General features: G+C 47.7%; 1 protein-coding gene across 1 annotated transcript; it reads right to left on the bottom strand.

Moving 5' to 3' along the window:
• Positions 1-87: 87 nt before the first annotated feature.
• lamb1a (laminin, beta 1a) lies at positions 88-26,241 on the bottom strand. The gene is made up of 33 exons (XM_084672361.1): positions 26,117-26,241; positions 25,559-25,731; positions 24,003-24,141; positions 22,366-22,439; positions 21,366-21,554; positions 21,072-21,135; positions 20,638-20,840; positions 18,772-18,892; positions 17,981-18,169; positions 16,481-16,657; positions 16,011-16,123; positions 15,330-15,409; positions 14,968-15,103; positions 14,540-14,698; positions 14,187-14,314; positions 13,956-14,076; positions 13,369-13,573; positions 11,354-11,497; positions 10,555-10,786; positions 10,024-10,187; positions 9,179-9,403; positions 8,823-9,040; positions 8,537-8,633; positions 4,564-4,933; positions 4,215-4,399; positions 3,844-4,085; positions 3,405-3,611; positions 3,059-3,203; positions 2,694-2,901; positions 2,250-2,391; positions 1,837-2,013; positions 1,424-1,583; positions 88-966 (listed from the first exon to the last, which is right to left on the bottom strand). The coding sequence occupies exons 1-33, from the start codon at positions 26,145-26,147 to the stop codon at positions 827-829; spliced, it is 5,358 nt and encodes a 1,785-aa protein (XP_084528487.1). The 5' UTR covers positions 26,148-26,241; the 3' UTR covers positions 88-826.
• Between the last annotated feature and the right edge of the window lie 1,104 nt (positions 26,242-27,345).

The raw sequence follows: 27,345 nt of genomic DNA on the forward strand, positions 1-27,345 counted from the left end.
TTTAAGGACTATTTGAAAGTGCATATAACAGGAAAACGATTTGATACTGCTGGAAGTAAAGGTTGAGAGAGGACACGGATGCAATGGTGGGATTTCAATGTGTTAATTCTGTTTATTTATCAATTCAACTGGGTGGTGCAAAATGCTGTAAACAGTTTGCTCATATTTCATGATTTATAAAAAAGTATAAAATTGATCTTATTGAGTTTGGGATATAGCTATACATCTTTGCAGTCTTGTGATTAGAAGTAGGTTAAACCTTTACATTCACTCCTTCCGCCGGTACAAATGTAGGACACAGAATAAAACTCGCTAATGGGTCTCTCATCACAAACACACTTTGAAAGAAAATAATCCCAGTGCTTTTCTTTTTCATAGCGGGATTCTTTTCATCACTCTGAAATGTTTTTTGTTTTAAGTTGGCGTCTCATGTCCTTCAAATCTCTTGCTAATACTACCATACAAGGCACTTACCACAGCTGGGACTGGTTCTTGTCCACTGTGTGTGTGTGTGTGTGTGTGTGTGTGGACAATGGTAGCAGGTTGATTTACATTGTGCAACAAACTACAATTTCTGAAAACAGAAACTCGGAAAACACCTCATACACCCTCATTCTCTGTAGTTATTGAACCATGTACACTTTTGGTAGAGACCTGCATATGCATATGCATATTATGGCATGGTATTATTCTTATCATTTGAAAGGGGCCAAAATTATTTAACATTCCGTGACTCCAGGAAGTAAACATTTTTACATATTCGTTGATTGTTCCTCAGGGTCAAAAAGCATCTTGTCAAGGGTGCCGATCTACAGCCGCTCGCTGTTTAAAACAGACAAGTGCTGTAGACGGTAACTTTGTGGCTTATCTCCTGGAGGAGATCTCTCACAGCCTTCTCCAGGTCTACCAGCTGGCTGGCCTTTTCCTCCATAGTCTTCTGGTTCTCCTCGTAGGACTTCTCCAAATCTGCATACACAGGAGTAGGTTTGACCTCAAGGGCTCACTGTCGTTGCTGGCTTACATTCAAGCAAATATGAATAGAGAGAGTACCAGTGTAATACCATACACATAGAATGGTATTATAACATTTTAAATGCATGTATTTTACTAATACATGGGCGAGATGCAGTATGTAATGACTAATATAGTATTGATTTAAAGATACCAGGGCTGTATGTTGTGGGCTCTGTGCCTTGTTACAACTTGGCAACAGTCACTTACAGTGAACAGGGGGGAGGAGGGAGGGGGGTCTGAATTGTAAACATCCTTTATCATTGTCTTTTAGTCATAACATCTCCTTGGTTTAGAGTATCTGGAAAGCTTACCAGCCCGGAATAGCACTAGTCCCTGTACAATATTTAAAAACTCAAAATGCATAATCATGAAATGTTCATGATACATGTCTGTGGGTGCTGGTGTGTACCTTTCAGGAGCTGCAGCTTGTCGCTGGCCTGGAGCAACAGATCTTTAGCTTCCTGCTGGAGTCGCTCGGCCCTCTTCTTGGCATCGGACACGCCCCCAGCCTTCTGCGTGATCAGGTCGTCCACTGTGCTGTACTTGTTTTTCAGCTCTGTGTCCAAGTCCTGTCAGCACACACACACATCAAGTCACACTCATCCTATGAATGTATAAGTAACAGTAAACAACAAAATTTAAAAAATTACAAGAAGAAAAAAAAAGGAGCCCTCCAAAGGTCAAACCTGAATCCACACACACACACACACACACACACACACACACACACACACACACACACACACACACACACACACACACACACACACACACACACACACACACACACACACACACACACACACACACACTGGCGCCCACCTTCTTGACCTCGGCTGCTACTTTCTTGATGTCTTCCGAGTCCGACTCCGTCTGCGCGGCGCTCAGCGACGTGTTCTGGGCTTTCTCTCTCAGCAGCGTGACATCTCGCTCCAACCGGAGCAGCCTCTGGGTGGCATTGTTGAGCTGAAACTCAGAGTCTGCTGTCTCTGACTCCACCTGGATACAGAGGGTAGAGAGGGTGACTTCACTTAAGGGATGTTTCCATGGTGATGCTTTATGGCCTGTTAGCAAGTTTGAGGCGCAGGTCCAAGAACATCTACACAGCATTTTGAATATCTTCAGAAAGCCCACACTATGGATTGCTTGTGTTCCAAAAAGACCCCTGTCACACAGACATGGCGTGACTAGTGAGCTTAGTCCTGTCCTTCTGTTCTGGCAGGAAGTGGACTCACCGAGGTCAGCAGGTCGTTGGTTCCTTTGATGTCGGTGGTGGCCTGTTTGATGGCCTCTGCTGCTGCCGTCTGGGCGCGCCCAGCTTCCTCCAGAGCCTGCTTCACCATCACTGCTGTGTCCCTCACGCCTGTCGCCTCTTTCCTGTGGGTCACACACACACACACACACACACACACACACACACACACACACACACACACAACACATGATATAGATGAGAATGCTGGAAAAGCCAGTATTCAATTACAGATATGTATGTGTATCTGAGGTGTGTATCTGAGGCATGTGTGAGGTGTATGTGTCTGAGGCATGTGTCAGCTGTGTTTCTATCTGAGGTATATGTAAGGTGTGTGTTTGTATCTGAGGTGTGTGCCTGAGCTGTGTCCGAGGCGCGGCGTGAGCTCGCCCACAGCCACGTCCGAGCGTGCGGCCGCTGGTCGTACCTGGCCCTCCGTGCCTGCTCCAGCAGGCTCTCGGCTCTCTGGATGTCGTCAGCGCTCTGGTTCAGGATGGTCTCCACGTGGCTCAGGTCTCCCACCCTCTCCCGGATCTCATTGGTCAGGTTCTGCAGCTGGGCCGGGGTGGTGGGCATCTGCATGGCCAGAACCTCATTGGCCACCGCCTCGATGCTCTCCAGGTCAGCCGCGTCCTCTAGGGGGCGACAGAGGAGAATGTTTCTTTTTAATCACATTCAAATATGAATATCTGGTTCTTTGGTCTGGTTAATTTAGTCTTCTGCGGCTTGCCGAGTTTCCACGAGGTCAATAGAAACGGTATGATTCTACACTACGCTAAGCGGCTAACGTACGCGTGAGGAAGTCTCGTATCTGTCGGATGAGGCTGCGTAGCTCCTCGTTGCTCTTGTCCACGCGCTGCTTGGTCTCGTTGGTCTTCAGAAGGACGTCATGGGCACTCAGCTTGGCCTCGTCTGCCTTCACTTTAGCTTGGGACACCTGGAAGACAAAACATGCACGTCAGCAATCATCGAGCGGCTCAACATCAAGTTGTTTAAAGGCCCTTAGACTCAGACCAAAACCCATATTGTCTGTATGTGGGAAAGCCAGACATGAGCATCACTAGATAACTAGGCAATCCTTACAAGACCTTTTGACCATTAGACTGAATAGATCCAAGTGCAGATCCCCCTTCCTTACCATCTTGGAGAGCTTGTCCACCTCCTCCATGGCGGTGACGATCTCCTGGTCAAAGTCCTTGACCTTCTGCCAGGCGTTGTCCGCCAGGGTGACCAGGCCACTGCAGCCTTCGCCGCCGCACTTCCTCTGGCCGTCCGCATCCACACAGCTCAGGCCGCCACACGGGGAGTCGGAGCAGGCCTCGGACCCTGAGGGGCTGCCGCATGTCTGGAGGGAGGAGATCAGAGAGAAGAGTTTGTTACGTGGTGATCACACTCAGTTCAGAGCTGTTCATATTCAGTTTGTTACTCGAGGAGTAACTCTGTATTGTTGGAAGTAAAAGGGAAGTACTCTTTGTTGTTTTATCTACATTGAATGAATTGAGTCGTTTTAGTTTGACTTGACAGGAATTGCTTTGAAATATAAAGCCATCGTTGTGCCTTCGATTCCATCATGTTACCTTCTCACTGAGCTCTGATAGGTCCAGAGTCTCCATCTGTCCCGCCAGGTCATCCAATCTCTTGGCATGCTCATCGTGTCTCCGGAGGAACTCCTCTTTCGTCTGGTTCAGTTTGTCCTCGGTGTCTTGCCGTAGCGTAGCTGAGTTTTCCACAGGGTTGCCAGGGCCACTGGTGGACGCGTTAGCCCGAGCCTCGGCCGCCAAGGACTGCAGCTGATACTTGGTGATGCTGTCTGAAGCCCCTGAAAATGCACAGAGAATAAAGTGGAAACATGAAAAACGTGTTTTGGATTACAAGTGTCTGCAAAATGAATGAATGTACACATTTTGTATCCGTTTTTATCCTATCATAAGAGCTTCAGGATGCCAACCTCGAACGTCCGAGTTCTTGATGAACTCCACCTGCTCCATCAGCTCCTTGACGGTACGTTCTAGTTTCTGGGCATCCTCTTTGAGGGAGTCCAGTTTGGTGTCGGTGCTGTTGTTGTCTACCGTTAACTGGGCCAGAGTGTCTTCTGTTTGATTCAGCTTCCTGCTCATCTCTGCCATCAGATCACTACAGAACATATACATGTACACGCCATTACAATAAGGTACTACTTACAACAAATACAAATAAGTAAATAAAATAAGTAAAAAGTATTGCTTCCTGGTCATAGGACCTCTGTAGTCTACCCTCTCCTGCCCTTTGACCCCAAGGAACCTTAGTTGCTCACTCACGTAGCCTGCTCCAACAGCTGCTGGATCTCTGAAAGAGGCTGCGTGGCCGGGTTCTGGGCGAGAATCGTTCTTATGGCACCGGCGCTTTTCTCCACGTTGTCAATGGTCTGCTTGTAGGGTCCCGTGATGCCACTGGCCTTGATGGTGTTCACCTTGCTGACCAATCGGTGCGTCTGGTTGGTCAGTTGACCCACAATGACGTCCCAGTCGGCGAAGCACTGGTGACAGCGTTGGCAGTCGGGGAACTTGCCAGTGTAGCCCCGAGAGCAGACGTCACAGCGGGGCCCGGAGACCCCCTCCACACACACGCAGTGACCACTGGCCTTGTCACACTGCTGCTCGGCAATGCCTCGGGGGTCGCAGTCACAGGCTGGAAGGTAAACATGGTCTTGGTGAGAACCCAAACTGACAAGGAATTCTTTTTTTTAAATGGGGGGTGGCTGACTACTCGTAAATAAGCTGTGGTGAGACACAAGACACAGATTATCAGACAGCGGCTTGTGATTCCAAAATGAAAACTCGTTACTATTTCATACAGCGTTAGCATTAACATGTTTTCCCTTCAACCCTGCGCCAGACTAGATTAGCTAGCAATCAGTCTCCCATTGGAGATCCTGAATAGAGCTGACATTTCAAACAGCCAGGCGGCATCCTCAATCTTTGCCTCCGCAGCCGCCTGACAGGTTACAGGGGGCAGTGTTTCCTCCCCCCTCTCACGCTGACCAGCTTGAAGCTAGCTCTGCTGAGGTCAGACCACAGACCTCATGCGGTCTGTTGGGATCGGCCCAGCCTCACGTCAAAGGGGCAAAGAACCCGGAAAGGAACTCCTGTGGTTTTATTGGCTCTCGTGTTTATGGATTTTGTATCACATGTTTGTGGAAAAACACATGCTACTTGTTGCAGACGTTGTTGTGTTCGGACACCAAAATTTGTACAAATTTAATTATTTACTTAAACTAGGAGTGAATCGCCATTCTTAGTGGGCCTTGGAGGTTCAACCTTCTTGCCATGGAGGTCCACCAAAAGACAATAAGGCTGGGCTGGATAGTTGAGGAGGAGGAGTGGAACGGGAGGAGCAGTTAACAGAGAAAGAGAAGGATGTTTGCCCACTTCAAAGCTTAGCTGAGGGACATGTGTGGAGTGTGTGGTGGACAATAGGGCCCCTGTGGCCCCCTGCGGTCCCAGCAAACAGCCCCCCGGGGAGCCTTGATGACAGGCACGTCCATGACTATAGGGCCCTCCTGTGTTTATACGTCCCCACGCACACAGACACAGGCACACATTCTTGCGGTGGAGCCACTAACCTACAGAAATGTGTGCTCTATCGCTTCATTCCTCCCTCCAACTTCTTTGAGCTGCTTTCAGTCACCTCAGGGTGCTGGGTATGAACAATAGCTGAGGGGAAATGGGACTTAGTCCTGCAGTAATCCTGGTTTTGTACACCAGACAGAGAGAGAGGCTGGAGGGAGAGGTGGGGGATAATGGGCCCCATATAGGGGCACTGCTGAGGGGGAGACCCCTGTGGAAATATGCTGGGAATGTGACCCCTGGGAGCCTGTCGTGAGGTCCTGTCCTTTTGTCTCCTTCAGGGTGTTACCCAGCAAAGTGGAGACTCAGTCACCACCCCACACCCCCACCCCTCCACCTGCATGCCCCCCCTTAAGACCACAGCCCTCCCCCGCCACAGATGAAAGCTCAGCTTCATGTTTGCTTTAAGGGAGAACTTTTGACCCACAACCTGGTCATCTAGTCCAGGTGCGATAGTGAGGGAAGTAGTCAATATTTATCCTTCGCCGCTCCTGACAATATCAACAATGCCCTGAGAGTAGACTAAACACTGTGGCAAAACAAACAGTTTGAATACTTAAATTGCCAGATTTAATACTTTCAAACACATGCATTTTCCATGGTATATTCCGAATATATTGCCTGTGCTTCTCAAAAAGCAAAGAATCGCCTAACAGTAAGCAGAAGTTTTTGAATGTTTAAACAAGCAGAAATGTGCACCAAAGCCTCAATGACGCTGATCCTTTCCCACCTCTGTTTCAGAAAATGTACAGTACTGGGTGTCACAGGCAAGCGTGTTCCCACCCTCCCTCCCTCACAGCATCTGTGGCACATTACAGCACAGATAAGATTATAGCGACCGGACCGGACAATTCAGGGAAAATTCCAGCAGTCTTTGCTACATTGGATTCCCATCTGGCTTCAATTGGTGTGTCTGGATGGCAGGGGGTGAGAGAGTGAAGACAGCTCAGAGAGATCCTACATCCTGAATGGTGAGCAGCTGGTGCCGTCTTTAGCTTTGGTCCCACCAGCACAACTATTCCGCAAAAACGAGGAAGAGGCCTTGATTTAAGAAACTCTGGGTTGTTTTTTACTTGCCTGTGAAGGCCAACGGTTCTCAGAGTGTTACAGAAAGCGTGTGGTGTTCAGAAGGGTCACTAGGAATCCAGAAAACTTCCACAAAACATTTACTGGATGTGTCTGAGAATGCTAATCGGTGCCCCCAAAGTATTGTGAAGCAAACAACCAATCCCCCCCTCTCCCCCCAAGATTCTCGGAATAAAGTATATCAGAGGATTTCTATCGATCTTACAAGAAACTCACTCTTAAAAGAAAGAACATCGCAACAAAAAATGAGTGTGAGATCTCTCAAACTGAATGTTTTGAGTTAGGACCACAGCATACAAACAAAATGACCAAGGCCACGTTTTAGTCAGATGTTTGGCAGTTGGGCTCCATCAGATTGGGTCAAGAACTGTTGGGAGGGATGGGGGGGGGGGAAGTAGGGGTTATTTGATATTTGGAATCCAAGTCTAGCTTCCTGGTTTGGCTGGCTTTCACAAACAACCCGCAGACTTCTGTCAACTCATCCCTTTGCTCTCTCTCACTAAAAACACAAAGCTTTCCGGAATATAGCACTCCCCACCGGGACAGTCGAAGCATGAGCTTGAGAAAACCAAGTACAGGAAACGACCAGGCTGTTTCTGAGACTGACAGGGTCTTCCTAAGTACAAGATGAAATAAACGATGAGTCAAGTGATGATACCACAGTGCCGGATATGTTTTAGCATGTTCTTTTTAGTTTTTTTTTTAAGGTACTGATTTTTTTCAACTCCGTCCAGGACCAGACACATACAGATGTGCAAGTCAAGCTGACTCTTGAGATCCCCAATTGCATTTTTTTTTTTTTTACAATTTCTCAAGTCCCAGTCACGCCATCAAGACAGAGTAAATGACCTTCTGCAGTATTTCCCAGTCATTTCCCCTGACAAAACTGACAAGTCATCCATGAGAGAATGTGCCGCTTTGAGTATGAGGTGACATTAGAACACACAATCCAAAGCTCTGTCAAACCAAGTAAAAAGCTCTACACATACAGTACAAACGCTGTTTAGGAATGTCTTATTTCAGTCAAGTAGATGCAACCACCACAGAGCTCCCTTCATAAAGCAACTGTATGCTCAGTAATCTGGAGGCGTTTCGGCTGCAGTGCTCTAATCTATCAGATAATTCGGCTACAGCTGCACTACTACTCTTGATAGCCATGGACACAAAGGGCCTTTTCTGTCAGTGGGCTAGGCACTACGCTGGACACCCGTCTCTCCTATAGGACCCGGGCCCATCAGGAACAAAGGTGCATTGTGGGGGACGACGGGATATTGGGAGGCTTGGACAGATCCCCCCTAACGCCCCCGCCCCCCCCCAGCCCCCGTTTGCCATGGCAACATCGCCGGTGGGTGAGAGAGCACATCTGGCCATAACATTGCTTTGCGAGGAGACGCCAGGATGCAGGGATTCATGCAGCTCCTGCTTGTTCCTGCGATAAGGGCTTAGTGGGCTGGTTTGGTCTGGTTGATTGGAGCCCTCCCGCCATCTCTAAACGCACACCAGGAAAAAAACTTTTGAATTCACCCAAACTCAGAGGATTCTCCCTCCACACGCAGGAGGCAGATTGAAGGGAACCCACCTCTGCATTGGACCTTGGGGTCGCCCCAGAACAGCTCTCTGCACTCCCGGCAGGTTTTACCTCCGAAGCCTGGCTGGCAGGAGCACTGGCCACTCAGCTGGGAAGGACAATGAACCAATACTTAAGACACGTCTCAAACAAACGCACACATATTCTGCAATACCTCCATCACACACACACACACACACACACGCATTCTACAATACCTCCATCAGCAACACACATGGACACACTCATTCTACAATACTTCCACACACGAGCTCCCACACAATGCCAACAACCTCACCTCATTGCAGGAGGTCCCGAAGGAGTGATCGGGGTCACAGTCACAGAGCTCACAGCCCCTGCCACTGGCCATGTTCCAGGTGTCGGGGGCACACTGGTCACAGTGCTGGCCCACCAGGTTGGCCAGACACTGGCACTGCCCGTTGCCCAGGTCACAGTGACAGTCGCCCGCCGAGGGGCAAGTGGCCGGGTTGGTACCAAGGCGGTTGCACACGCACTCTGGGGAAAGAGGGAGATCCATGTTTCATTAGCGTGTTAGCCCATTTGCTGCTGAGCAGTAACATTAAGTAAACAGATTGAGATCTGTCACGCAAAGCACGTCAAAAACAGCCCCGGATACAAAAACTGTTAACCCACTCCTGCAGTTGTGCATGAGAGCGTCTCCGTAGTAACCCAGACTGCAGCTGTGGCAGGCCTGGCCCTCCGTGTGGTACAGGCATTTGAGACAGACGCCCGTGTTGGCGTCACAGGACCCCGGGTCCTGCATGTCAATGTTGTTGTTGCACTGGCATGGCTGGCACCGCCCGCCGTTCTCGTGGGGGTTACCATAGTAACCTGGGGCACACTCGTCACACCTGGCACCTGTATTGGAAGAGATGAGGGAGGGTGGGACAGAGAGAGACAGTTAGAGAGAGAGAGAGAGAGAGAGAGAGACAGTTAGAGAGAGAGAGAGAGAGAGAGACAGTTAGAGAGAGAGAGAGAGAGAGAGAGAGACAGTTAGAGAGAGAGACAGTTAGAGAGAGAGAGACAGAGAGACAGAGAGAGACAGAGACAGAGAGACAGAGAGAGAGAGACAGAGAGAGAGAGACAGGATGAGATAAGTCACAACATTGCAAAGAAAGAGAGGAAGTTCTTCCTCACCACTCAAACCTGACCAGCCTGATCCAACATGTCAACCCTCAACACAATGACACCCCTAATCCTCCACCCATCCAACAAACAACAACTACCGCCTCGACATGTCCCTCAGTAATAACATCCCCCCTGTCACATCAAACCATAAATCTCTCATCCCTCCTTCCCCGACACATCACAGACAACCCCAATGCCCTTCTACACTGCGCCACCCCTCCCTCCCAACGACCCTAACTTCCTGGGAGGCAAGTTTCAACACAACCCCCTCTGTGACATCAGTCATTCTCCAGCAGCTTAGGGGGGGGGGTGTTGTGGAAATGTCTGCAGCTGGTGGTTATGTGGATTACCTCTGTACCCCGGGGAGCACATGCAGAACACCTGGTTTGAGTCTTGGCGGAGGTAGCATCCGTCGCTGAACTGGCGCCCGCTGCCCGGCCCGTCCGGGCACATGCACGCACGGCAGTGGTCGCCGGAACCCAGCTCGGCGTCGCCGTAGTAACCGCCCAGGCACCTGTGAGGATGGAGGTGAGGGGTGAGTTTAGCTGGGTTGTGCTTGACTGGGTGGGTGAGGTCATGGGAGGTGTCTATTGTGTACTGTTGGTACATGCTGTTTGTCAAACATCCATCCCTACCAGTCTTAGCAGCACAGCACGGAACAATTCACATTTGGGAAATTAAGAGCCTGCGACAGTCCAACTGCTTTTTAGAAATGACAAACATTTTGGAAGGCTTTTCATTTAAACTTCACCCAGGACTGACCCACCCATCCAGGACTGACCCCCAACCCCTCCTGACCACCCCACCAAAACCAGACCTCCATGACCCCTACCCCAGGACCGACCCCCACTCCCCCCTTCAGCCCGGCCCCTAAGACAGACCTTTCACAGTTGTGTCCGGTGGTGTGCTCGCGGCAGGCCAGACACTGTCCGGAGAGGGGGTCGCAGTCGTCCGCGTGGCCGTTGCAGGAGCAGGGCCGGCAGGAGGGGAAGCCCCAGTGGCCTGGCAGGCAGCGCTCACACTGACGGCCGTACGCTCCAGGGACACACGGGCACTGGCCTGTGGCCTCGTGGCAGAAGGAGTGCTCCGAGCCCTGGGGGTTGCAGTCACAGGCTGGACGGGGGGAGGCAGGGGGGAGGGAAGTGATGTTAGATGGGCAAAAAACGCCCATTGCAGAATCCGAGCAGTTAAGTGCTAGCCTGGCTGCCAGCCCAACTTCTCCCGCCCACAAAAAAATGTGTTCGGAAAGTTGGGTCTGGAAGGTCTCGTATTGGGGACAACTACAGAAAACCCCGAATCGGGACGGACCAATGAAATTGCCAGGGCGGGCTTTATACGATGATGGACAGATGATCAACAGTAACGTAATCAACAACGTCACGAAAGAGCCCTTGGGTTGAATTTGTTTTCAACAAACAACATAATACGTTGCTCTGATTAGTTGTAGGTCTATCCAATTGAGCGTAGAGGCATTTGTTTTACGAGTTCGGTTGAAACACGCTCCGTACTCAAAGCCCAACGGAGAGTTTTCAGACTCATATTCTGACTAGAATTATGAGTATGACAACGTCAGGCTAGTTAAGTGCAGGTGTTTGGGTTCATTCTTTTCACAACATAACGTAATAATAATATAAATGATAACCTAAAAGGATAATATATGAAAAATACAGTACAACTCACATCTGCAGCCGTTGGGTCCGAAAAGGTAGGTGGAGGGGGCACACTTTTCACAGTTTCTGCCAACCACGTTGGGCCGACACTGGCACTGCCCGCCGCTGGGGTCGCACACGGTGCTCAGAGAGCCCTGAGGGTCACACTGGCATGCTGGGAAATGGAGTTGATGAGGGGAGGGGAATTAGAGAGTTGTTAAAAGGAAAAACTACATTTCACAGCTAGGTTACATCATTTGACTTTTAAAAACGTTTTGTGTATCAGAAATATTTCACACAAAAGTATAAAGTTGGTCCTATCAAATTCTGTAACAAAGTAACTTACTGGCAAGCAACCTACATTCAACTTCCCTCTAAGTTTGTTTTCATACGCTGGCTGAGTTGCTTCACAGTGTCAACCCCTTGCATATCTATCACTCTGACAGAAACACAATGTCCTTGTCAGGAGAGGAATGGAAAGAGATATGAAGAGGAGAAGAGGGGGGTCCAGACATTCCACAGAGCGCACAGGGTCCACGTAGGACAGAGAGGTGAGGTGATATTGGGTCATGGGTGTATGTAGGAAGGAGGAGTGCAGTCATATTAACTGGGTCATGTCAGGGTGTTTATGGCATCAATCAATCAGAAAGTGTGTGTGTGTGTGTCCGTTGGTGCAAATGTAAATGTGCGTGTTTCCATGCCTTGGTATGCGTGTCAGTGTGTATTCATGCATGTATCCCGACTAGAGAGTGTGTGTGTGTCCCCTCGGGTGCTTCCTGCAGTGCGGGCGCTGACATGTTTCAAGCCTCCTTCCGCCCCCAGGTTCTCCCACCAACACCAGTCTGAAGGTTTTGTGCTGTCATCGTAAATCACCAAACTCTCCACAAGGCTTCTGACGCTCCTCCTAACCACCGTGGCTTTGGTGAGGAAACCACAACGATGAGGGGAAACCTTCTGATCTGAGGTCCAAACGCGGCACCTGCAGAACCGCTTCCTTTTCTGAAGGCCTGTTTTGAACTAAAAGGTAGCAGGTCGGTATTCATCGGGGCCGTGCTAAGACGTGGATGAGGTCCTTGATGTACTCTGGAGAGCAGTCAAAAGACTTACCGAACCAGGCTGAGTTGCAAAGACCTCCGTCAGAGCGGAGGAGAAACTTGATGCCAAGCAATTATTTTCAGGAAAGCCTCCTGAAACAGCCCCTAATTAACAGGTAGGACAATGGGCCATCCATCACCCGGAGAATTTAGACTTGTGTTTATTGTTGAGGAATGCTGAGAGCACAAATCGTATCTATTATAATCATTTCATGCATGTCATTTCAATTTGACACTTTTAAATCACGAAACGTAACCACGGCTTCATTCATGCTTTAGTTTAAATGAATTAAATTGTGTAATCTGACCACAACATTGGAAATGGATTTACGAGTGAAGCAGTCTGAGAAAGTTCCTCTGTGGGGCTTTTAGTGTCAGGGCACTATAATCACGTTGGGCCCTCAGGGGCCAGCTACATGTCCAAACGTGTGTGTGAATGTGTGTGTGGAGGGGAGCACTGAGAACATGAGACATAACGTAAGTGTTGACATCAGTCAGAGAATGGAGACAAGGCTGGTGTGTTTGAGACGCAGGAAGCACGATGGTACTGCTGACGTATTGACAGCCAGGACAACAGAGAGGTACAGGGAACACAAAGGGATGGAAAACAGTCTGAAAGACAGAAAGAGGAGATTTAGAAATGTTGAGGTGGGGGAAAGAAAGAGAGATGATGATAGCCATGACTGACATCACAGGGGATGGGGTCAACACTGGAATGAAATTCACTAATTTCCCAAAGATCTTGTCTGGAGTCAGTCAAGTTCCACCTTCAGTGACTGACAGAAGAAATAGTACACCTTGTAGCGAAACAAAGGAAAACACTGACCAAATCCCCTTAAAGTAACTGTAGATGAGAAAACAAAAAAGTAACCTCAATGAGATGGTCTCTGAGGTGTCATGCCACGATGAGGTAATCAGAAGGTTGGGGAAGGGACTCAAACCCACAACCTACCTCTGGCTCCCTGGTGCAGCAGGGCTGAGATGCTGAAGATGAAGTTATGGCAGATCTCGGTGGAGGGGGTCTTGACCACGCTCTGGCTGTTCTCCAGACAGCGGTAGCGCTGGAACGTGTCCCAGGCATTGCTGGTGCCGCTGAGGTCACCACGGCCCGATTCAGAGAAGATATCCAGGTTCTTACAATGGGGCATGAGAACAATCTGGATGAGAGAGGAGGAGAGGGGGATTCAGTTGGCAGGCAGGATCACTCGGAATCTAAAGGAGCTGAAACGCCAAGAACCAGGAACACTTGAGCTACTTCAGGTGCATCCACATGATGACGATCTACAATGAGGACACATTATAAAGCAAAGATCTGCAAATGTTAATGACACAATCCACAGTGGGAGGCATCCTGAAAACGATTTTCTAAAAGATGTCCGGCAAATGAGTTTAGCTGTAGAATCATCTTAGGATTGTTGAAAATGAAGGGTACCCTTGACAGAGGGGTAGTACTGACGTTGTGTGCACAAGTTACAGAAACGTTCATATCTTGGCTGTAACTCATGGAACAATTTTTATTGTGTGTGTGTGTGTGCTTACCGAGTCGATGAGCGTGTAGGGAGACTGTACGTCACTGAGAGCGGAGTACAGAGGAAGGCTCAGTCTCACGGTGTAGTTGAGCCCGGTTTCAAAACACACCGGTCTGGGGAGAACCACATAGCTAGGAGACACAGAGAGAGAGAGAGACAAGCATGTTACAAGATACAGCCAAGCACAAAAAGACACACACACACACACACACACACTCACTCACTCAGAAGCCGTGTTTACCGTGAGCCAGGGTGGAGAGAGATCATCTGGTTGTCGTCGTCCGGCATGGTGTTGGCACAGCGACTATCTGCCGTGATCACCCCAGGCCTCATCACTGTCATCAACACCTCCTCCCACTGGTCTGGTAGCTACACACACACGCACACACGTAGTTTATGCACTTCTTCAATATATATGGCAGGTTATTACAGGGTATACATGTTATGATTATAGGTTACACATGTTATGGTTACAGAGTATACTGTTCATGTTCCTATATTTAGGAGACATTAAGTCAGATGCTGTGGTCAAACTGTGTGTGTGTGTGTGTGTGTGTGTTTGGTGAGGGAGGCAGCAGGCGTGTCCTGACCCACCTGGGGCTCATAGCGGATGAGGATGTCGTACTCCATGGAGCGGGGGACGTTGTCGACGGAGAACTCCAGGAACGCCCCCTCGGGCACGTTGACGAACCCCACGCCCGTCCAGGTGGGGCTGCGGTCCTGGGGGAGTGGCCTCTGGACCACCGTCACTCCCTGGAGAGGTGGAGGGCAGGGAGGGAGAGAGGGAGGGAGTTAGAGAAGGGGATAGAGAGAGAGGGGGGAGTTAGAGAAGGGGATAGAGAGAGAGGGGGGAGTTAGAGAAGGGGATAGAGAGAGAGGGGGGAGTTAGAGAAGGGGATAGAGAGAGAGGGGGGAGTTAGAGAAGGGGATAGAGAGAGAGGGGGGAGTTAGAGAGAGGGATGGAGGGGGGAGTGATTTACATCAATCACAGTCACACAGAGGAAAGGTCAGAGGTCACTCACGGGTCCAAACTTGGCATCCTCTGCTTCGTAGGTGTAGTGGTCCAGGGCTATGAAGTAGAAGCCTGACTCCACCTGGTCACAACGCCGGCCAAACATGTGGTCTCTACACACACACTGACCTGTCTCCTGGGAGCACCTGGTGAGGAGCGGGAGTACAAATAATAATGTTCAATCCTTTCGTATTGAAATCATTTTTTATACCAGAAATCATTTTGTTAAATTGGAATTCTGTTCTGAAACATCGTTAACATGTTCAGGTTCAAAATTCAACTCTATAATTGAATCAAAATGGTTGAAACTTGACAATTGAACGTGTTATATTTATATAAAAAGTGAATCAAAGTGTGAGGACTGGGTCTTACTCGTTATTGACGGCTCCGCCCAGGTCACAGTCACATGGCCTGCAGCCGTCCATGTCGTTGCCTAGCCCCCAGTGCTCCGGCTGTGGAACACACACACACACAGTCACACACAGTCACACACACAGTCACACACACACAGCGTACACACAGGCACACACACACAGCGTACACACAGGCACAGACACACAGACAAGCACACACACAGTGTTAAAGCTGAAAACAGGGTTTTAAAGGACGTGTCGTTAGAGACCTCCCACCATGTTCTCCAGCTGTGCTGGGAGACCAGGGTTAGCCTCTCACATCCTGCTGGCTGTTTGATGCCCCGCACATTTATGACCTTAGTGTGACTGAAGTCATCTGAGCCAGAAAACCTCTTACTGCACTTCCAGCCAGCCAAACCATATCATCTGTAATTGTGTGTGTGTGTGTTCGTCTGTCTAGGAAGGTGTGTAGGGTTTGATGACCACATGTGCAGCTGTGTTTCATTTTTGTTTTTCAAATATGTGCTATTCATATTTTGTGCCCGTCTGCATTCATGCAGGTGTGTGTATCTGTCTTACAAGTATGTGTGTGTGTTTGTGTGTGCATGTAAATGTATCTGGGTGTGTGCTTGCATTTGTGTGTGTGTGTGTGTGTATGCATTTGTGCATGTGTGCATGCGTGTGTGTGTGTGCCCCTCACCATGCACTGGTCACAGTCTCTCCCAGAGACCAGGCGTTTGCAGTAACAGTCTCCAGAGTCTGTGTCACATGGGCTTCCTCCAGGGACGGTGCCCAGGGCGTTACAGGTGCAGGCTGGGTCACACGCAGAGAGCAGATAACACACAACATCTGTGAGCGTGTGTACTGGTACTGTATACTACATGATCCATGTCCACGGCACAAACACTTCATCAGACACCATCCTGTGGTTGTATATGGTGTTCTAAGCTCTGTGTGTATCTAACTGTGTGTGGGTGTGTGTTGGAGGGGGGGTTATCTACCAGTGTGTATCTAAGTGTGTGTGTTGTGACATCCCTGGAGAATCAGAACCTTGCCCGCCCACCCAGCACCAGGGCGAGCAGCCCTAGTCACCTCACAGTCCTGTCGTAGGAGACAATGACAACCTGGTTCCCTCTCGGGCTGTCACAGTGTGTGTGTGTGAAACCTTACCCAGGCAGCCCAGTGGGTGGTTCGCCAATCCGTAGTGTGCCTGTTTGCACTGGTCGCAGCGCTCCCCCTCCACGTTGGGCTTGCAGCGACACTGGCCCGCAATCAGGCCATGGTGGACATCTGTGCTTTTGTCACAGATACCTCCGTTCAAGGAGCCCACTGGGTCACAGTTACATGCTAGAGAGTGAGCGAGAGAGTGGGGGGTAGGAAGGGAGAGATACAAAGAGAGAGAATTTGAAATGTAACTCTGTGCACTGGAACAGAGATACATTTCGCCTCAGGGGACCAATGATCATGGAGTCTTATCAGTTTAATGCTGTACAACACTAGAATTCACTTTGAGATTTAGTGAGGAATGCAGACGAAGAGTCTGCTTGACTGTAATTAAAGAGGAATTTAGGAAACAAAAATACGTGGGGCATTTCTCTGTAGGATGGAATACTAAAAGAACATGTTGAAGGTCAAACAAGAAGAGTTTAAGTTTTCACAGAGTTCTAGGAAGGAAACATTTTTTTTTTAAATAAGATAAAAAAATGGGGGGTTTGGAATTGATGTCCTTTCACACTCGCTGCTCTCAAGGACTGGATGCAGTTCTCATCACCTGATGGAAACTCACACTCCCAAAACACAGAAACAAGTACCCCACACCACACTCACAGCTGTGACTAGCTTACGTGTGTCTAAACACTATTTCGACCCCAGCATTTCAGTCATGAAAGCAGGAAGGGGGGGGGGTGCATTGTGGGTAGGGATGAAGTCATAGGAGGGGGGGTTGTGCTTCGTATCAGCTTGGTGCCGGGAGAACACCTCACCACTCAGACAGATGAAGCTATAAGAGGCTTCAAAGCCCAGGTGTTCCTTCTAAACTCCAGAGACAGGATGAAAGACCCAGATGATAGGACACAAACACACACACACACACACAAACACACACACACACAAACAGATGCGCACACAACAGCCACACACAAAGGGGACATTCCTGGTTTCATTGGAGGCTAATGACACCCTCTTTTCATCCGTTATGATAAACATAACCGACGCGACAGAGAAGAGAATGGCGTGATGAAGAGTGAGGGTCGGCCTCAAGTAGAGAGGGACAGGACGGTAGAGGGGTGGAGGGATGAGACGAGGGGTCAAACAGGGATGAAAACAAGCAAGAGATAGTGTGTGAATGGTATGTACTGAACAGGTGATATGAGCAGAAGGTAAGGTCAAGTAAAAGGTTTAAATCACCGGTCCACCTGTCCCAGATGTTGGGGGGGGGGGTCATAGCAGGGTTGTTTTTAAATATGGGTGGGACAGCTTTTTAAAATAACTGACAATGCGCCCGTTAAATATAATTTCCTTTAGTGTGTGTGTGTGTGTGTGTGTGGGGGTTTGCAGTTATCGTGTCCCACCCACTTTTTGAGGAAACCTGCGCCCCTGGTTCATAGGTCATAGAGCAGGGGTTGCTGTGAGGAACCCTGTGTTGAGGTGCTCCGTCTCAGAGCCGCTTACGTTCGCAGATGTTAGGGTCCCGGATGTCCCTCACGGGGTGCTGGTAGAAGAAAGGCTTGCACTGTTCACACTGGCGGCCCATGGTGTTGTGTTGGCAGTCGTCACACACGCCCCCGCTCACGCTCCCCGTGGACAGGTACATGGCCATGTCGAAGTGGCACGAGTTAGAGTGCTGGTTGCAGTTACACACTGGAGAGAAAAGAGTGGGGGGAGGGGGAGAGAGAAGGAAGACAGAGATAGACAGGAAAGAGAGAAAGAGACGTAGAGAGAGAAGGAGATAGAGAAAGAAGACCGAGAGACAGGAGAGAGACAGAGAGAGAGAGAGAGAGAGAGAGAGAGAGAGAGAGAGAGAGAGAGAGAGAGAGAGAGAGAGAGAGAGAGCGGGCGGGCAGGAAATAGGGGGAGACACCGCAGGGGGAGCAGGGGCGATGATACATTAATAAAAAATATTTATTCAAGGCACATACAGTGATTCATTCTGCTAGATAAACAAATCCATCTGGATTCGATCAAATTGTAAAAAAAACAACAAAAAAAAACACTGTTTGGAGACACGTAGTGTCATAACTTGTCTTAAGTTATAAGCACCAACACCAGTTTTTAAACCTATGAAGGCTTTACACCATAACAGCAGCCATCTATGTAAACTCCTACTACATTGTGAAAGCACTGATTGACTTCTCTCCAGCACTGGATTTGTGGGGGTTTAAAGACACACGAACAACAGCTATACAAATCTAATTATGATCAGCTTTCCTAAATATCTCCCTTTCATATGGTCGGGGTCTTACTTTTGCAGGCGTGGGTGTTGCGCCCCTCCGCTGGTCTCCAGGGAAGGTCGTGGTAGAAGTCCTGACACTTCTCACAGTTCAGACCCATGGTGTTGTGGTTGCACATGCAATGGCCGTGGACCTTGGGAGCAGACATGGACAAGTACAAGTCAGTGGCTTGGTCCTCAAGCATGCAGGTCACGCCTCATGCACAATTAACAGAAGAGAGGGAGGAAAAACAGAGGTGACATGTTCAGTAGACACAATGCGAAGAGAGCAGGAGCGAAGACAGTCAGCACCAGTCAGAAACTAGGCCGAGTCTTCCTCAATCTCCCCTCCAGAGTTTCCAAAGAACCGTGGCGGAGTGATGAAGACGTGTTCGAAACGACTGTCACAAAACTGAAATAAAGACGGAACTGTAGACACATTATGAATATGTATGAATATCACATATTTGTGGCTACAACACATATACAAAACATAGAAACGAAAAAAAAAGAAAAACAGCGGGTGGTCTTTCTAACCCAACACACCCTCCTAGACAGACGAACACACACACACAAATACAGACTGTTTGAGAAGACCCTGGGGTGCCAAGCTCTCATAGCGAGACTCCTGTAAGGAACGCCTGGAGACAACAATTGAGAGAAGCTGCCGATCTACAGATCTCTCTTCTCTTTGTCCTCCCAGTATCCCAGCTCCAGATGGCCACAGGGAGTGTTTACGCTCCGCAGGGGCTGTCATCTGGTCTGTGTTACACCGAGGGAGACCAGCGGCAACACATGGGTAGAGGGGGTCTCTGGAGAATGCGTTGACGTGTCTGAATTCAATCAAACAGCCGCGGGGTACATACGTCTTGAAAAGCTTGTATTCGTGTCTCGTGCTTCACGGAGTAAAATCGCTTTTGGTGGTAATAGACTACTTTGTCTAACTTGGTGACATTAAGAATCGTCGTTGGTGTTTTTGTGTGTTGTGACAATATGAAGTCTTCTTTAAGTCAGATTCCGTAGCTCATGACTGGATTGGGTTGGAGGGAGACAAGATACATTTTGACGCTGGTCCTCCCTTTCTTTCTCAGACGAGAGGAGCGGATATAAAAACAGCTAGGGAAATCCTGCTGAGTCAGACTGACTGTAAACAGGCCAGAACAGAGACTAAACAGGAAATGCATTGTTGAGCTCATCAACCAGTCACACAAAACGAAAGACACAGAACTGACCTTCAAATATCCCTTCCCTCTGTTTTGACACACACACAGAGACACACAAACCAACTCACAATCCCGGTCCAACTCGAACACAAACAACCAGGGAACACACACGCACACACAGCACAGACTAATCATTCCCTTCGCAGGAATGGTACAAACATAAAACCTCTGAAGTCCACAGCCTTTCATGGAACTTTCACAGACCAACCAATGCATTACAGTTAAGCTGTTACGCGACTCCTCTAAAATGTCAACGAGAAAGGCACACTGAAACAAACACATTTTTTGAACAACAAACACGGCAAAGCCTGATAATGCTGTAATTGGAACCAGGTTCACACTTGGCATGTGTGAAGTTCCCTCCATGCATGGTCCATAGTGTGGTCATAGAGCAGACAAAAGCGACCACAGATCACGCTCACAACATTCAAATCGATCTTGTAAAAAAATCTTCATCAGCCACTTGTCTGGGGGCCGGGTCGCGGGGGCAGCAACCCAAGCAGGGAGGCCCAGACTTCCCTCTCACCGGCCACTTCCACCAGCTTTTCCTGAAGGGACCCCGAGGCGTTCCCAGGCCAGCCGAGAGACATAGTCCCTCCAGCGTGTCTTGGGTCTTCCCCGGGGCCTCTTCCCAGTAAAAAAAGACATTCATAAATAATTGAATTTGAAGAGCTCACCATGCCCTCTACTTCCCCTCCTGTCCCGCTCACGGGAGCACACTCGGAGGCGTGGCCGTAGCAGAAGCAGTTGCCGCGGACGACCATGTCATAGATGGCGTAGTAGTATTTCTCCTTGATCTCCACGCGAGAGTCCAGCAGGTTGTCTCCCAGCGTGTGCAGCTTAGTGAACTTCACCCTCAGGTTGGTGATCTTCAGCATGTCTACAGGGCGGAGACGCATTTGTTAGCGCTTAGCACGTAGCTAGCTTGAAGCGATGCTGTTTTGGTTGGACGTGTCTTGGGTGTCAATACAGTTGGTTTCAAAAGCTACCTTGGCTGTGGGCAATTTTTATTAACTGGAGAAATACTGTATGTATTTACATATATTTATATTTAAAAAAAACTGTGTGAGGTGTGTGTGGCCAGACCTGATTGGTTCCCATTTACACTTACTTTGGATTCTGGGACTGTAAGGATCTTCAATTCGGAACGCAGGGTCCAACACTCTGAAGATGACCTACATCAAACAGATAGATTGAGCTTCAATGGGAATACTCTAGCTGTGACATTTACATTTAGTCATTTGGCGGACGCTTTTCTCCAGAGCAACGTACACATAATGCATACATAAGAGCAGCAAATGATCCATAGAAGTGCACGGATCCAACAGTATTATACAGTGGTGACAATATGGTGAGGGCTTCCAGAGGGAAGAAACCCCCACATGTAGTCGACAGAAGAGCTTACCTCTCCCTCGGTCGACGGCTCGATGTCAGAGTAGCGCGAGTCGCAGATGACGTCGTCCACCTTGTTCATGGGGCCGTGAGACACAGAGGGGAACGAGGCCTCACAGTCGTAGGCAAAGTACCGGTACACCTGCCATGTCTTTCCAAAGTCAGCTGACCGCTCAATCACCATGGCTGCGGGCCGGAAGGTCTACAGAGGAGGAAAGAATTGTCCTTTAACACTGTGGTCACATGGGACACACACACAATCACAAATACAAAAACACACACGCTCATAAAACTTTGGATTCACCATTTACTGCTCAATAACAATGCACACATGGACACACATACACAAACTGATGAGACAACTAGTAATTTGTCTGCAAGCACACCTGGAAACTGGCCCACTTTTCCTGAACTAATAACCTGAAGTAATCCCAGATTTACAGGCTGAATACAGATGCAATCTGGCAATTTTCTGTACTAGCAAAATATATATGAGACCAAAGTTGTTATAGTCATGAATAAACCGCTAACCAATTACAATTAGTAAGTGTATTAGTTACAGTTTGACAGTATTATGCAGGGATATGATGAATGTTACATCATAATGCTACTACACAATGACTGTAACCTGAAATTCAAACTTTAAAGCTGGCAGATTCAGGAAATCTCTTTTTTTTTTTTTTATGTACTGCCCAAATAGGTTGAGTCATTAGCAGTTAACCCTAACCAGTCATTTACGTATACCAGAGGGACTTCTATAGTCTGCCTCGACTCCTAGTGTCTGTTACAGAAGAAGTCTGGCTCTGCAGTAGAGACCCCTGCAGTTGACGTTTTTCTCTACAATGGGCAGTCTGCTGCAACATTCCTCGGACTATGTGTGTGTGTCTGTGAGTGTGAGAAAGAGACCTCCCACTGGGGCCAGTCTGCAGCTAATCTGCAGACGGTCCGAGCATCGCCTTACACTGCCCACACTCCCCCACAGCGAGCCCCCAGACACGCTCCCTATTGGCTACCTTAAAGGTCATGATGAGGTGGGTGAAGTGGAACTCCGCCTCCAAGTCCAGCTGGATGGTCACATTCTGAACGCCTGGACAGAAAGACAAGGGGGGGGGGGGGGGGGGTTGTAAGAGAGAGGGATTTGGACAGAGGGGAATCACATGGATCGGAGAGAGAAGAGGACGGAGGAGGGAGAGAATGGAGTAGAGGAGAGAGGGAAGAGCACAGTGAAGGGGGGGGGAGGGGGTAATGGAGAATAGGAGCAGATTGAGTTACAGAAGAGGGCCAAAAAAGTCCGGGAGGGTGAAACGGATGGAGAGAGGAAGAAAAAAGGGGGAAAAACACAACTCTGAGCGAGCTGAGGTTTCAATAAGCCAAGCAAAACAAATGCTGGAGTGGTTAACGCTACACGCTCAACTTTTTCTTGAGAATCCCGTTAGTATAGAAAACATACAATCCATAAATTCAACACTTCACAACACCGCTCTGCTCATTTCATAGATGCTTCTCTGATTAATTCCTGGCTGGTGGGTTTTATGAAACACTTGAGAGTGCTGAAGCAGCCAGCAGTGAAACAGTTAACAGCTCAATTTAAAAACTCTTCCATTTCAGTGATCCATGAAAGTGAAATGCAGTAAAACACTACACTTGGTATCAAGAAATATGTGAACCATTGAACATAATATTTCAACCATACGTTTAGCATTAGATCCTTCAAAATCTCTTCAAATAGCATTCAGTGTCTAAGGCATTTTCTACTACAAAACCAGACATCAAAAAATCTCTGGGCCCAAGTTTATGTAAAAACAACCTAGAAACTTTTCTCAGTAACTCACCAGGGTCCAGAAAACACCAAGGGAACAGTTACCGGTTCAGGGATATTTACAAACATTACTGTCTGCAGAATTAATGAATTATTCCCTGTGTACTGTATATTACTGAGCCTATCAGCAAAGCTGGCAAAATGTTAGGAAGAATAATCCCACCACATTCCCATTATCCCACTTTCCACGGCCTATATTTTTCCAGGACTCTCCTCAAATGACTTTCTTTCTGATGGGAATTGTTGATGTTGACTTTTGCGGTAAGTAAATGAGCTACACCTTGTTATTTGATACCTGTTATAGTTGGGTAGTTTGCATTCAATCTTTCTAATAACAAACGTTGAGGTTTCAAGGTTTTGGCAAATGCCCAGTCACAGTCCTCCTCCAAAACAAATTGAAAACTTTGAGACTCTCAGAGTTGGTTTCAGCTCATTTTGCTAACCAACGCATATTACGAGACGCTAATGTCTATCTCATTAACTGTAATGACATGGTCTTCCCTGGGCTATGACTGAAGCCAGCTCCCAGAGTCACCTGAGCAATAATTCCCAGGAGGGGAATTCTAGAGTTTACAGACAGGTCATCATCCTAACTAGTCAGCCATTACTGGGTCGTTCTGTTTGAAGACCTCCCTCCAACGGTGATTACAGGGAGTTTACCCATGGATGGAGGATAAGAAAAGAAGGAAGAGGGAGGGAGGGGTGTTGGGGTGAGAAAAAAAGAGAGTCGCCTTTGATTGAACTAGTCTACCTAGACAAGTGTGTGTGTGTGTGTGTGTGTGTGTGTGTGGGGGGGGGGGGGGGGGGGGGAGTGGGGGGTGGCCGACTCACCATTTTCCGACTGCCACCAGGTTTTTAGGCGGTAGGGAGCGAACGTGGTAACGACGTTCTCGACGCGGTGTCCATTGGTTTGGTTGGATTGTTCCACGTAGCGCCCGGTGGAGTCACAAACAAAGCACTTCTTCTCCTCCTGAGGATGGCGTGGGGGAGGGGGAGGAGAGAGAGAAAGAGAGACAGAAGGGTAGTGAAGGATATAAAGAGAAGGAAAGAGAGAGAGGGGGGGGACATGTCAGAGGAATTCTTGGGATACCACACTGATTCCATCCCAATCAAAGGAGAGATAAGCGGCGTCTTTGAAGACCCCTATTCATTTTAAAGTCGTTGAAATGGGGTCTTTCATCACCAGTGGGTTCCGTCTGAGCTGACGAGACTGATGAAGGTGAATGAGACCTTAAGGACTTTTAAATGGCAGGCCTGGTTTCATCATGGTAGACTTATCTGGGGGTGCTGTAAATGGAGGCTTCATTTGGCCACCAGACGTGTGTGTGTGTGTTTCTGTGTATTTCTATTCATGAGGTTCAGATTACTGGACTGGGTATGAATGGATAATGGTATAGAGATGTCTTTGAAGATTTATCCACAGGAGTCCCCAGAGTTCTGTTTAAGAGTCTAAATGATCTCCAGCCATGACATGTCAGCCCGTGCCAGTACAATAAGCCCCCATCAACACAAACTGCTAGCCCGGCAACTTTCAAGTCATTTGAAGACCTTCCAGATGTCTTTTGTTAGTCTCAATGTCAACAATGCTTAAAGGGGGATTTTGACTCTGAGTCAGGAAGTTGTCTAGACATCTCAGGGAGTTGTATGATTCTGAAACCTGTCCTCCCATGAGCATCTTCTAAACTGTTTGCCCCTACACTCTGATCCTCTCCTATACGATCAGGGGTTTACAAAAACATTGTGTCTCAAAGGAATTGCTTGTATTGACAATAAAAGCTAGTAGGAACAGTTGGAATATGTCCCACAAGCAACTTCCAGACAAAAGCTTTAAGTTAAAGCGGTTGTAACAAGATCAGCATTTCAAATTGCCCTTTTAATTTAGAGAGAAGGTTCATTCTACATCAAAAGAAATGCAGGAACATTTTCAGGGGCGGAAATTAAACAATGCCATTGTTGAACAAATGATAACTCAGTTATAAGTTAACCACACATAGGCTATGGTCTCTAAATAGAATGGAAATTTAGACGAAATGAGATTTAGTGTGCTCAACAATTGCCCACAGTAGCATTCTTCCCATGCTGCTAGATTCCTGTCCTCGGGGTAGCAATTTAATACAGATACTATTTATATTCGAGTAGTTCTTATCTGATAGGATACACTTCGTGAGAAGTGAATATGTTCCTGAAACAGCCCGAAGGCACCTCAAACCGTGAAATCTCAACCAGAGTCCGGATCTACTTTTACGCACAGTTGCACTCTAAGCTCAAAGACTGGGAACTATTGTGCGTCGTCTAATTCGGTCACTAACTCTATCAGCGGTCAAACCTACAGAATTACCGTATAATATACGCTAACCACTGCCAGATTCAGCAGTCTTACAGTTTACCTGTAAGTGACTGACGATACAGAACGGTTCGGGTCGTTGACGCCCGCATGTTGAACTAGCAGACAGCTGGTGGGCTCTGCCGATGAGGAGATCCCCAGTCGCAGGGTAGCAACTCCCCTCGGTACAAACATCATTGAATTCTGGTACCTGTGCAAGGACGCACGTCCCTGCAACTGAATGGAAAAAATTGAATCATTTTCAGACCAGTAGAATGTTTCAATTTACATAATGAAATATAATGAAACATTGTGTGAAAGAGGGTGGTTGGGACTAAGAGAAGAGTAAATAATAGTCAAATGCATGCTATGGTTTCAATAATTTTATCCCTTGGTTACTGTAAAATGTGTTGTCACAACGACATTTGGAAACACTTCATTTTTGTCAACTGCATCTGGTTAAGTTTTAAACAAGAATGAGTTGAGTCACAACAGTATTCTGTTGGTAGGCTTAGAAGTTGAGTATGGTTTTGAGCCCATTGGAGGGAGAAAAGACAGCCTATGTATTAGTCTAAAACGGGTTTTAAACCATACATAACTTCTGAAAATAAATTAAACTTACATAGCAGGGGCGCAATGTGAAAAATCAACATTTCCGTTGATATTGAGTCTCTTGGATTTTGCGTCCTCTTCTTGTGTTGCGCGTAGGTCCTAAGGTGAGGGTTAACTCCTCTGCATCCCACATCAGTCGTCAGAGCAAAGACAGAACACAGCAAACTTTATCTCACTCCTTCTTTGTCAAGCATGCGCATAGACTATGTCGCTGGCCCTCCCCCAAATCCCCCGATTTAAACTAAATAACTAAGCAGCAGCGCCGACCACCTGGGTCAATTATGTACTACTTATCAATCAAATAGGCCTACATTAGATCAAAGTAACACAAACCATCCACAATTGTATCTAAGATTAATGTCACGAACTCACGAACCTCACAAAGAAAGTTTTAGCACACGATCACTTCTTTGAGGAGAATGTAAAAGGTACTTGAGCAGGATACCGACCCCCACCTCATATTTTCTAGAACAAAGAACATTCCATTAAAGTCAGGAAGTTTCCTCATGCCCCAGGCACAGGTAAAAACGTAGCTGTGTATTTATAACGGAATATTTAATGGTTCTGTAGTTCAATCAATTTAAAAAAGCAGTAGATTTCCACCTTTGCAAAAAGCAATTCAAAAACATGTCCTATGACTAACCCCTGCCCTGTTATTGAGACAATTCAATTATTTTTGTGCAGTTTTCTTGTATGCTACTAATGATAGGTTCACTGGATTAAAGACTAAACCGGAACCTATTCAGAATACATGTGTTGTTAATTGAGCAGCAAATGGTGAACCCAAATAGGGAGAAAAATAGGCTGGAGGTTCTAATTTAATTATCTAAGAGGGGACAGAGGGGGCTCTGTGAAAACTCAATTCAATTGGCTTCTTGAGGCAACGGAAAATACAAAATATCTACCCGTCATTGCGAAAAATGCAAACAACCACAAATCATATCTCAAGGAAGTCAAGTCAGGACTTTAAGGCATGTTCTACTCCTCTTTACTGTAAGCTCCAAACAACATTTCAACCACATGGAAGAATCATTGTATGTGTTCTATGAGACATCTTGACAAACATCACAATGTTTTCACACACTAAATTGACATCAACTGTCTATCCCTGTGCAGCCAATCAGAGAAAACTGTTGCTGTATCACATTTGATCCTCAATCCAACTGACCAGTGAACTGCAATCTGACATCCCTGACCTACCTGTGGATTCTTCTCCCACAGGTGAGTCTGAAACTTGCC

Source organism: Hypomesus nipponensis, chromosome 14 (assembly GCF_054491055.1).
Source record: "Hypomesus nipponensis isolate SF chromosome 14, ASM5449105v1, whole genome shotgun sequence".
Classification (NCBI taxonomy): Eukaryota; Metazoa; Chordata; class Actinopteri; order Osmeriformes; family Osmeridae; genus Hypomesus; species Hypomesus nipponensis.